General features: G+C 42.4%; 1 protein-coding gene across 1 annotated transcript in view; it reads left to right on the forward strand.

The window, feature by feature from the left end:
• SLC36A4 (solute carrier family 36 member 4) overlaps window positions 1-1,017 on the forward strand; it is a 91,934-nt gene extending 90,917 nt beyond the window's left edge. The window contains exon 11 of the mRNA XM_088522346.1: window positions 637-1,017. Within this exon, the coding sequence (XP_088378472.1) occupies window positions 637-941 (305 nt within the window). The 3' untranslated portion in view covers window positions 942-1,017. The remainder of the gene's footprint in view (window positions 1-636) is intronic.
• Window positions 1,018-13,272: the final 12,255 nt, after the last annotated feature.

Here is a 13,272-nt window from a genome sequence, read left to right on the forward strand (position 1 = left end):
AAGCTTTTCTTGTATGTTAAGAGTTTATAATGGTTTATGAGTTTAGAAGGAAGATATGGAAGAACCAAAATGTATTACACAGTGTTTCTGCTGTGCTCATGTTTTTACACCGGATTTCCCCATGCCTTTTCTCCCACGTTATTTATTTGTCTTGTTCAGAAGTAATAGAAAATGTCTGCTAGCTAGAAGACATTTGCACCTAAACACAGAGTCATATTTGAGTCTGTGCTCAGCTGGCCTCTGAAAACTGTCTTTCAATACAGGATTGGAAGGATTACATGACAAACTGATATATCCAAATTAATGTGAGGGTATCTTGCCTACAGTTGCCAGCAAAAGAGGTTAAAATCATAAGAGATTCTGGTCCTCTCATAAGGATGAATTCTTTCTACAGACTGGTGTGGTTTCAGGGACCCGCTTTTTACAGTCACCTGTTGCCAGAACAAAGCTCTTATTTAGTTAATTGGTCAGCTACTAAAGAGACATTCTGTAAGATGAAAGCGACTGTAGAGACCAAGATTATTCAAGAGACAGGTTTGTAGATACAAGTTGCTGAAAGGATTGTGAGAATGCCAGGAGGCCAGGAGGTTTTGTGTCCATTTTGGAGGATCTCATATCTCTTTTCTTGCCTTTTAGGTGCTGTAGCGATTTTGATCCCTCGCCTGGATCTCGTGATTTCTTTCGTTGGAGCTGTCAGCAGCAGCACCCTGGCGTTGATTCTGCCTCCTCTCGTTGAAATCCTCACGTTCTACAAGGAAAACTTAAGTCTGTGGATGGTACTTAAGGATATTTTTATAGCTATCATTGGAGTTGTTGGATTTTTAACAGGGACATATGTGACTGTTGAAGAGATCATTTATCCTGCATCCACAGTCCTGGTTAATGTAACAGAGAGCATCTCTGCAGAATTGAATGTTACAGACTTGACAGTTGGCTTCTAATCAGGTGCCACAAACCATTTTATTCCTGACTGTAGGGTCTGTTTGCTAAAAAAGAATCCTGGATGAATGGCTGACCTATGTGTGGGGCAAATTTCAGTGGATTTTATATGGTTTTATTTTTGCAAAGCAGCATGCCTCTCTTTTCTCATTCTTGTTTCTTCCTTCCATCATTCCTTCTGCTGTCTGAATCAAGCCCTCAGCTCTCAATCTTGTCTGCCCGTTTTATGAAAAGTTGAATTGATGTCAGAACTTTTCAAAAATATGGTGGAAGGAAATATAATTGTAGGTTATTTGAAAGAAAAAAAAAAAGGACTTTTCATAATGAAGTCAAGATGCCTTCCTCCACAGAAAAAAAAAAAAAAAGTGCAATTCAGTCTATTCCACATCCAACCACAAGGTTTAGGTCCTCCTAGTGCCAACAGAGGCACTAGTTGCTCTCTTGCTGGGTTTAAGGGTCTGAGGTCAATGATGTACAGATCCTCTCTTGGCTGTTTCTGAAGGGTGAGTTGCACCCCAGTAAACCAGAGATACTGTGATTTTATTTGATTTTAGATATTAAAGGCTTTGGGGTTTTTTGTCTTCTTTTCCATTCTTGGGGCTTAGCCATTTGCCCTGTAAAAGCTTTTGTGAGGTTGGAGTTGCCCAGATCCGGCTCCTGGGAGCTGTTAGATCCTGAATCACAGCTGTTAGGTCCTGAATCTCAGCATTCTGTGCAGAATGACCATGACTCGTGTTCAGTCTCTTCCCCGCAGCTCCAAGGCAGGTTTCTGAGGCAGTAGGAAGGACCAAGGCCTCTTGGCTAATACGAGTAGAACAGATCCCCACTCCTCGTGGGTTAGATTCCAGTAAGCAAAAATGCTGTTTTTTTTTTCCACGCTGACCATACTAACATTGAAGCTGTGCTCAGGGCAGCCAGAGAGGTAAGGTTTAGAGGTAGAGGTGGTACCTTCTATTGGACTGAAAGAGTCATCTCCTCCAGCAACTCTCTTCCCATCCTGCATGATCTGATCCTGTGCGTTCCTGTGCCACGAGCTGCTCCAGGGCCTGTCCGAGTCAAGCAGCCTAAGGATTCCTCATGGTGACTTTTACATGAGAGGAAAGGCTACCAGGTACTGCTTTCTAGAACGGAGCTTATGCCATACTTTGACATGTATAGGCTGCTGGTTCTTTGTAGAAGAACTGTGATTCCAGAGCACTTTGGGATGAGAGGGGCTCAGAGGACATTGGATTTGAAGCCCCTTCCTCCTAGAGCCCAGCACCTCCTGCAGGTGGTCTGCAGGTCAGGACTTGCTTTCAGCTGCTGGTACTTTGTAAAGAGGTACAGCTTATATGAGATGTAGGGTATACATGTAAAATAAGTTTTTTGTTTGTTTTTTAGAAAGTTATTTATCCACTTCGGATTTCGAATGCAATGTTATGGGATATTGTTATTTATCAAAGCCATGTTACTCTCTTTAATGATGCAAAAACATCTAACCACAAATGATGATAAAATTAGTTTATTTTTCTACATTTCAGTAACTCCTGTTGTTAAAACTAAAAAATCCTAATGCATTTTCTACACCATTGCTGTATCCTTAATTGCACCTGTATGAATGTATGAAATGCTGTATTTTTCTATCTATTGCTGGAAGTCTGTAGACTGCCTCTCTAGATTTCTATTGGAACATATGAAGTTATTTTTGCATGCTTATATTCTGCCTTAAATAGGATCTAACATGCCCATTACTATATTTTGCTTCTTATGTCCATTTTGGAAGAGAAAAAGAGCATGTTGATACATAGGTAACTGGGTAGAAATTAATTTTCTGCAGCAAGCCTGGGCACTCTCTGAATCCCCAGCAGGAATCCTGCCTTTTCAGGTTCATTTTTGACTTTCAGGCTCATGCTGCTGAGTTGAATTTCACTAAACATGCCAAGCCATGTTTTTGTTTTGTTTCCTAAAAACACTCTATGTTTTGTAAAATAACAGAGCTGAATATACTACACTTGTTCCTGTTATGAAGAAACTCCCTTTTCTAAGGAATATGTCTAATTATAACATTTCCCTAAGAAATCTGATATACCAAGACCGCTCTATTATGTTCATAGAAAATACAATGAGAATATATGCAAAATTTTAGTTGCCTTCAGAGCATTCCTTATAAATCTGCTGCTCAGTGTCAGCATTACAGAGTTAAAATAATGGAGTCACACATGCAGTTGCTCACACACACACGCACATATGTCTGTTCATTCTTTCTCTCCAGAATATTTTCCTGTTTGTCTACCATGTGCTATTAGAGCCCTTTCATCTCCATTTCCATGAAAGCATTTCTGATAGAGGGATTTAGCATAGCATGAAGTTTGAACTGCATGTATTTTTTTTAACCAGTGCTTCTAAGCACTGTTCTCATTTTCATTTTAGCCTGGACAAAATTAAATACTTGGCAGGCACTTTAAAGAAGTGAATCTCTGCAGCTATAATGCCGTTTTACTAACCTTTTACATGAAAGTGCTATTGAAGAGCAAACAAAAGTAATTATCCAAGAGGCAAAAGCTAAACTCAGCTTTTCAGCTTAAAGCTTTTTCGGTCATCTTTAAGCTGTTTGAAGAAGATATTGAAGTTAAGTGTTCCACTATATTTGGCAAAACATCTGTTGTTTGCCTAAACCACACACTACATAGTGAGAGAATATATTTCTGTTAAGCTTATTTTACTTGATATTAAATATTTCTACATATAATATTTTTAGTGGGACCAATAGCATATAAGTGAAAGATATTTTTTTAGTTAGTTTTGCATCTTTCTCCCCATGTGGCTTTGGAGAATGACGGATGGTCAAGTCCATTCACATCATCTGTTCTTCATGGCCTGCCTGCTGGTGTCACCTCTGAGACGGCAGGACTTGAGCTCTCATCGTTGGACCAGTTCAGTGTCTGTGAGTCGTTTTTGGCCAGTGCAAGCGAGTAAGTGATCCTGTTAGTGCAGGTTGCTGAGCTGAGTGCCTGCAGCGTGCGGAGGTGGCCGGGGTACACAGGTGAATAAACGGCAGCACTCGTGTCTGAAAGCCGCCCGTGCAGCCCGGCAGCTCTTCCGACACGGTGCCACCGATTCACCAGGCACCAAGTGGCCTTTTTTAGCAGTGGGTCAACATTGTCATGTCTAATGGTGATGTATCTTCTAAACCTTTGAGATGGTTGTTAATGTATTTTAGGCAATGTTGATTTTCTCCTACAGTGTAGGATTTCCATTATTCCAACAGCGGGTACAGTTGTGTGGCCTGCTCTTTCAAACAGAAAGAGACATCAGTGTCTTCCTTCAGGTGAGACTAAAATGCCAGTAGTAAAACTAGTGAAAAACTACCAAGTCTGAATAGTAAGAGTGTTCCTGTGAAGCATTGCCAAAGATGTAGAATGAGAGAAGATCTGACAGAAACCTCTTCTGAATAATAAGAGTGTTCATTCTGATTTTGAAGTACTGTAATATGAACTGTATATGTAAGATGCAAGGAGTGAAACTCCAGTTTTAATGGATATGGTTTACATTAATATAATTTTAAGATGGAAATATAGTTTATCATAAGCTAAATTAAACTGAAAGATGTACGCAATTGGATTATGTTCTTGAGAAGGAACAGAAAGCTATTGTATTATATTTATGTACGGTATGTGCACTTATGTTTTACAATATGATATTGATAATAGTTTTAATGTAAGTTAATCATAAACTGCACTATAAGTAACTGGATCATTTTCTTATCTGTAATTGTTTGTCCTCAAATACTGAGCAAGAAAGAGGGTGGTTTTGTCTAATGTTCTGAAACTTAAATTTTCTGTATTAATAAAGATTACAGCAATATTACCCTGCTAATTCAATGCTATCCTGCCCTTCACCTGTTACATCACAAGAATAAATAGCTGCCTTAATGTAGTATTTGCTTTCATATTTCTATTGAGATTACCCAGGGGGAATGATAATAAATTGGGCTGAGACTGTGTGAGAGCTTAAGCTTCGTTGATAATAAGTCTCAAACTTTAAAGTCACATGGGCGCTTCTTGAAAATCCCATTTCCACTGTAAAACAGCACACTTTGCAGAGATCCTTTAGCAAATAAGTGAAATTCTAAATGTACAAAGTCCGCCAGGAATTCCCACTGAAGACTGTAGTGCTCTATGGGAAAGATGATTTTCAGTCTCCTTGGAATGAACAAGAAGTTTGATCGGTGTTTCCTTATTTCATGTAGAATGAATAAAATCATGTGCATGGTCAAATTGCCTCTTAGCTTTAGCTGTTACTGATTTGTACGCTGAAGAGTTGACTTTCAGCAGCATTCCTATTTCTGTGATCCCCAGCCCTTTTAAGTCTTGAGTTTTTAGTTCCTAAATTTTGTGGCATTTTAAATCATTCTGTCTGTCTGTTTCTTTAAAACAATGCTTAATTATTGGGACAACTAAATTCCATGATTCTCCTCCAACATAGGGAGAGCAAATAATTTCAGAGAGATTGGACAGAAATGCACATCAGAGCCATCACTTCACATTTCAGATTATTTTGTATTTGCCTTGGATATATCTGTAAGGCAAAGCTACTTTTTCACAAGTATAAAATACAAAGTGAATCCAGGAATGCAGTGTTCCTTTTTTCAAATACTCATCTTCGTCAGGATAGAAATTAGTGTTTGCAAATGTCATATGTTGGAGGGAGATGAGCTTCAAACGTATAAGAAGCATCAGTGTGAGTTTATTTGTACGTGATTGAAGCAGCAATTCTAAGGGAATAAGATAATTTAATAATTTTCATACCTCTCTAGGTTAAGGCTGTGATCTTGCAATAGATCTTGCAATAGGTTTGATGCATGTAGAAGAGGTAGTGAACAGTCAGCACAGGACTTAACAAGAATCAGTGTGAGTGGTCAGGTATGCGATATGTAGCTCGTGCCTAGGCTCATACTGTTGTTTTAGTCCCTGGGTGCCTTGCCCAGCATTCACTGGCTGCGGTTCAAGAATGACTTGGGTCTCCTGAAGGTCCCCTGTCCTTTTTTTTGTAACTGTGGACATCTTAGATATCAAAGGGCATTTCAAAAGGCCATAGATGTCCATGTTAACTGAATCATAGCCTTAGAAAATAACGATATGATTTTTTTTTTTAAATCTAGTGTTCAAGTAAGTTGCTTAAATGTATTGGTGCCATCTGAGATGCATGAAGACATAGAGACACAGAATCATAGAATCATTAATGTTGGAAGCGATCTCTAGAGATCATCCAGTCCAACCCCCTGCTCCAGCAGGGACACCCAGAGCACGGGGCACAGGGTGGCATCCAGGTGGGGTTTGGAAGATCTCCAGAGAAGGAGACTCCACAGCCTCTCTGGGCAGCCTGTTCCAGGGCTCTGTCACCCTCACTGTCAATAAATTTTTCCTTAAGTTCCTGTGGAGCTTTTGGTGCTTCAATTTATGGCCATTTCCTCTTGTCCTTTCACTGTCCACCACTAAAAAGAGACCGGCCCCATCCTCCTCGCTGCCTCCCTTAAGGTATTTACACACACTGATCAGGTGCCCTCTCAGCCTTCTCTCCACGTGTGGTTTGTAGATATGACAACAGACCAAGACACGAGTCCAGGCAGGATTCCCTGGGGCATCCCACGGGCAGGAGATGTCTGTGCTTGGCAGCTGAATTGAGCTTTTGGACAGTATGGAGCCTGGAGTCATTTAACTGACCAGCCACTACTGGGAAATTCATTTGTCTAAACAAATGGCAGCTTCAGGTGTCACAGCAGAAAAGCAAAGGTTTCCACAAGCCATATCTTCTGTTGCATCTTCCCAGTGTGGTGTAAATGTCCCAGGTACTCTGTGGTACCACAAATGATGCAAAATGCCCGTCCTGAGGCAACTTGACCCATTCCAATGCATCCGTCTCAGCTGACTTGCTGTCTAGGCTCCAGTGACTGTCACAATTCAGGCAATGTTCAGTGGCTTAGCACTGTACTCCCAGGTGTTTCAATCATTGCCTATGGCAATAAAGATTTGCATTGATTTAACTGTTTTTCAGGAACCCTGTTTATGTGGAGAACATGGGGTGAGGAGTTGGGTTATTGAGCTAGGGATATAAAATAAGATTTAGATCATGTTGTCTGTGTTCTGGCTGATTCAGTTCCATAGTTTATTTCAGATCATACTGTAACTGTGTTTATGCTGAATTCCATGTTAAAGTGTTAAATTAAAATGTTTCTAAAGTAGTCTAAAACGTCTCAGTTTGCTCTTCTAAAATCCTCCATTGGGCCTCCTGAAAAGCTACACCAGTACTTACGCATTGTTTCTTTTCCAAGTGTAACATTTAAATTAAGATAACCTGGAATAGGATTTGTGCTGTGTCAACAGGCTGACAGAGGCGGCAAAATGTTACTTGGAAAACTGTCACCTGGAAGCGAGGAATGAGATCAGTTGATGAAAAGCCTTGAAGATGCCACAGGATTCATCTTTCAGTGGAGAGAAAGGCAAGAGGGACATTAATGGAAAGTGATGATTTTATTCATTAGATATTAAAATGTTTCCAGATGATCCTGAGAAGTTGTACACATCACTGTGATTATGTAAGTGCAGAAATGTATTATTAGCCTTGTCAATCCTCCCACTCATCCTTACCACTTTAATTTATTCTGTTTTACATAGGCTAGAATCTGTATTTCTGTTCCTCATAGCTCTCTCTAGTATCAAAGTATCTTCTGGTGGAGAATTAAGCAATGTGACTAACATCTGTTGCAGTTTATATTTCACATGCTCTCCACAGGAGAAGCAACTGCAGTGAATCATTTTGGAAGAGTTTTAGGAAGGGAGAAGAACCTTCAGATTCCTTTCACTTTCAATTTACTGGTCTCATCCAGATGCCTTGGTTACCCTGGACCATCTCAAACAGCATGAGAACACTGAATTTTGCCCAATGTTAGCTGAATTAGTGTATTGACTAATGTGACGAAATGCAATGTATGTCTGTGAGCTGACTGCACCCCTGGATGGATGTATTGAGGCTGGTTGCAAGGGTTTCATGTTTGAGTACTCTTGGGTGAGCACCATCTGGTACTAGCAATTTTTTCACTTATTTCTTTAGATTTTCCTGAAACCTCTTTATTAACCGTTAACCTCAATTTACAATTCTGTAGCAGCCTATACATAAGCATTTAGTTACAGTTTAGCAGGCCTTTCAGATCAATAACGTTGAGGTGCCTCAACATTGCAGAAGAATCAGAACCTCTTAGGTTATATCTATATCTATCTATATTCATATATATGTATATGTATATATGTATATATTCATTATATATATATATATGTATCAGGTTTTATGATGACAGGCCCATCTCCACAGACGCAAAGGAGCACAGAGGCACAGTGTCAGGTGGAGGAAACCTGCTCTAGGAACAAAAATTCCATTTTCTTCATTCCCACAGGAGAAGGACTCAGTTTGTCCCCAAAGAGCAAAGCTGTCAGGACATGGGCAATGATTTGATGAGCACTTCTTTCAGAATATGACAAGGAAGGAGAATAGTGCCAGGTTTTGTGATTGAAGATCTCTGTGAACGCAGAGGAACAGAGACCCCCCTGACATTCCCAGAGGAATGGAGCACCCTGACCCGGCTGCTCCCAGGGCTGCTGCACGGGAGCCGTCAGCCCATGGTCCAGGTGTGAAACCCGGCACGGGGGTGAGCAGGAGCAGCCCTGCTGGGAGCCCTCACACACAGGGCTCTGTGGGATGGTGCAAACTTAGTATGGGTTTTTGTAATGGGGTCTCTAGGGAAGAGAAGAAGGGGGGGAAAGGCAGAGATCAGGGTGTTTGGGGGAGAAAGCAGCATGGGAAAACTGAGGGGCAAAGGGGTAAATATGGCCAGTAGCCTGTAAAAGCAGCAGTCAGGCTGCTTATCCGGCCATGCTCTGCACCTGATCAGGCTGCCTGGTCTTCTGTTTAAACTCCGTTTCTAGCCATAATCCTGGGTGAGGGACTCCACTCTGTGGCAGCTGTGTGCATGGAGTTCTGAGGGCCAGCGAGAGGTGGGGACTGTGAGGCACAGGGACGCGTGTGTCCGAGTGCCAACACTCCCAGAGACCAGAGCGCAGCTGTGTGGGTCTGTCCGTCTGTGCAGTCACCAGTGACCATCGAGCTGGGCAGGACAGCAGGTAGGACGAGAAGGTCGGGCACTGCCGTGGGCCTGGCCCAGCCGCAGGAGACAGCAGCGAGATCCGGGCGCCGGCCGGTAGCGGGACCAGGACTCGGCTTGTGCTGCTGCCCCTGCTTCCTTGTGGCCTCTCTGACGGCACAACAGAAGGGACGTGTGTCTGCAGGGCACTGTTTGTTTGAATGATTTCTTAGGTGTTTTTTTTTTTAAACAACTCAGTAGTTTCTTTAAATTTGCAGATGGGCTTTTGTGAGCCTTGTTTCATGACTTACGCAGGCAATGCAGACTGGACACCTGTAACTCCTGGCCTGATGAGCTTTGCTGTCTTTGCAGCTAGTGGGTTCAAACTAATGATGCTAGCGTGGTCCTTTCAGTTCTGTTTTAACATACACCTTTAGAAACGAAATCTTATTTGGGGATCACACCCATCTGCACTTCTTGTTTTCAACACATGATACCCAGGCACTTAGGCACAGGAAACCATTTTTAGGGGGCCTGTCCACAGCAGACAAGTCTTGAGGCAATGAACATAAACTAGTTATCGTGCACCTTCACTGACAAATATTTAGGGTTCTGCAGATGCAAAAAAGGCCGCACATATTAACAGCTGTAAGCAATTAGTAGAGATATCTGTAGTCATATTTTATTACTGTAATTTGTAGTCCGGAAGAGTTAAATTTTTCTTAGGTGTAAGTATGGGAGATTAAAGAGTTTTTTTAACAACAATACAAGGCAGGAAGGCCATCATGGCAGGAAGGCCATCATGTCAGGAACACTTGTGGAAGAGCCTGGAGCTTGCTTTTATCTGACAAAAATACCAGGGGTTGAAAAGTTGTTTGTCACTGAGTCATACTGTGAGTTGAAAAAGGTGCATTTGCCAGTGAATCATACTGAACATTGCAATAAATAAAGGAATTAAAAACATGCCACACATTTATGGAGGAATCTGTAGTGTGCAGTACCGGGTGCCTGCTTGTTCTTCACTGGAGGACCGGGAACTCCGGAGAAATCTTGTTGAATGAGAACAGGAAAAATATCTGCAGGCTGAATGGCTGGAGATGCTTCTTAGGCTTTTTGGCTACAGCTCTGTCTTAAGGGACTACATATCCTCCAGCAAAAAATCAGTCGTTTCTATGTATCTGCTACTGAGATGCATCTTTCAGAGCCCCAGAAGCTCTACTTGGATAGCTTGCAGACCAATCTTCAGTGGGAGGAACATGGCAGAGACTGTGAAGTTCCCTTACTTATTCGCACCACACAGGAATCTGTAGTTGCAAGCTTAGATGTTGATTTTTCTGCAGTTTACTTTCCCAAGTGGTACTGTGAGCACTCCAAAATGAAAATAAAGCATATCTTGAAAGTATCCTTTTCTCAAAATGTTGACATAAAAGTACCACTGGGAAGTTCAGAGTTTATTGACTTGACCATTGATCATATCTAATACACTCATTTTAAAGAACAGAATAGCTTTTTGTTATTTTAAAACATGACTCCTAAGAAATCAGCAAGTTGTGGGGCCCCAAGCCCAAGCACTTCTTACATCACCATGATTGATACCATCCTGGTGAGGCTGAGTAAGCCTCAGCACCGCTTGTGCTACACCATCTCCTTCAGGACACTGTTGCTGCTAATGCGCTCATGTTGATGTAAATGACTGGAGCAACCCTCTTGGCACACAGAAATGGAGGGAATCAGTTCATGCTGGTATCAGGCGGGCTCTGAGGATGACAGATGAAGGCTCAGCAAGCTCATTACCCCTGAAGTGACCACATATGACTCAGCTGTCCCCAGGGAACACGGCTGTCAAATAAGACATTGGCATCTTTTACCTCATCACTCTTACAAGCCACACTTCAAAGAGTGCATAGCACGATGGCTTTCCTGCATATGCATTAGATTTGTTTCAACACTTTTGTATCCTATTTGAGGAGACTTCTGAAAAGTTTTGCATGGAAAGCTGGGTCAGATTCAGCTGCTTGCTTTCCCATCTCGGCTGATAGCTCTTTGCCTTCCCCAGTTTTTATCCGTACCTGCGGTGCACACACTGTGTCATTGCAGGGTTATTGCATAAGAATACTCTCATTCCCAACCTGATGAATCTACAGATATTTTTATGCCTTCTCATCGGAATGCTTCATCCTAACTGACAGTTAGTGATTACTTTCCTAATTTTTAGTTTAAACTCTGCACTTCAGAGCTCTCTATTGTAATTACAATTGCTGAACTCATGTCAGCTTAGATAAAAGATTATAATTGTTTTATACAAATAAATATACTTAATGTATACTTATTAAAATACATAATTCTCTTCCTACCCAAACAATTTTCTTGCAAGTCACTGCCATGCCTCTCATGTAATGCTCTTCCCTGAATCCAAATACATGGCTTGTTCTGCCCTTGGCTCTTAATTTTACACTAAGCCATGCTGCTTGACATCGCTGTAGGCTGTTATTTATGCCCTGCTTTGTTCATTCGAAACACCTACGCATCGTAAATGCACATCTGAATGAAATTGCTTCCAGAATATCACATTTCTGCTTGTTTGATGAACCAGCTTGGCACAGTTGATGTCGGAAGATGGGAATCAGATGGAGGTTAAAGACTCAGCTGGCAGCGCTCTGATAAGAAAACCTGCCAGGATTCACTGGAGCTCTCCAGAACCAAGGTGTGTTTGACTGCTGTTGTGGCTGTTGTTCAGGTGGGAAGGAGTAAAGCACCTTAGGAAGGTTGCTGAGGCTGCTGCCACTCACACACATGCACATTTCTGTGGGAGAGACCCTCGATGCTCTGGTCTCAAGGTTCAATAAAGCACCAGCATCTGGCACCATTTTCTGTCCACGGTGACACAGAGTAACTGTCACCCCATATGGCACGGGCCACGTCTCAGCAAGGAAGCTGAGGTGCAGACCAAGCTGCCAGCTACAAAGCACTCCTGGACCCCAGAGCTTACCTGCAGTCTGAGAGCATGGGGACAACCCACGGGAGGAGTAGAAGATACCAGAGCACCAAGCAGCTCTTCCCGAGGGCCTTTATAAGCCTGTTTCTGCACTCCCCACCTTTATCACCATTTGTTTTACTTTGGGGGCCTTAGGATATGTAATTAGTATGCAGAGATCTCGTTTTCTCCTTGTCAGGCATTTGCCATCTTGCATCACCCAGGGAAACCTTTATTGGACAGTCACGTTCTTTCTCTGTGATTTTTCTTCCCTCTCCATTCAGCACACAGCTTCTCTTGGCATCAGCAATCGTAGCTGATTCTATTTCTCATTTTGCAGATATTAATGATTTTCTCTCACGTAACATTTTCTGTAATATTCTTTCTCTGAAGGCACATGCAGTGCCAGCTGCTGTTTACAGCTTCCATCATTTTGTCCTACAAATGTGGATATTCTCTTGTTTTGGGGAAGCAACCTAGTCTGCAAGCAGTTGCCAAACATTCTTACTGGGCTCCGGCACCTCTGCACTGGGGATGTTTTGCTCATAGTGCAGGACTGTTTTACTTTGTTAAATTATAAGTGCTGCATTTCTTAGCTTAAATACAGCATGTGCAGCTTGAAGAGAGATGATCCCTCACAGAAAGAGCAAGGCCAGCAAGATCTGTGGGTATAATGGTATTTTCCCCATGCAGTTTATTTCCTTTGGGACTTAGACATGTGTAGACATGTGTTCACCAATACAGATTAGGGGCTGACCTGCTGGACAGCAGCTCTGCAGAGAGGGATTTGGGAGTCCTGGTTGACAACAGGTTAACCATGAGGCAGCAATGTGCCCTCGTGGCCAAGAAGGCCAGTGGGATCCTGGCTGCATCAGGAGGAGCGTTGCCAGCGGGTCGAGGGAGGGGATCCTGCCCCTCTGCTCAGCTCTTGTGAGGCCGCATCTGGAGTATTGGGTGCAGTTCTGGGCTCCCCAGGACAAGAAGGACCTTGAGCTTCTAGAGAGGGTCCAGTGTAGAGCCACAAAGATCATTAAGGGACTGGAGCATCTATCATATGAGGAAAGACTAAGCGAGCTGGGCCTGTTTAGCCTGGAGAAGAGAAGATTGAGAGGAGATCTGATCAACAGGTACAAGTACCTGAGGGGAGAATGTAGGGAGAATGGGGCCAAACTCTTCTCCGTAGTGGCCAGTGACAGGATAAAGGGTAACGGGTGTAAGTTGAAATACAGGAAGTTCCATCTCCATG

This window comes from Tinamus guttatus, unplaced genomic scaffold (assembly GCF_059628265.1).
Source record: "Tinamus guttatus ecotype Peru unplaced genomic scaffold, ASM5962826v1 Tinamus_guttatus_pri_ptg000150l, whole genome shotgun sequence".
Classification (NCBI taxonomy): domain Eukaryota; kingdom Metazoa; phylum Chordata; class Aves; order Tinamiformes; family Tinamidae; genus Tinamus; species Tinamus guttatus.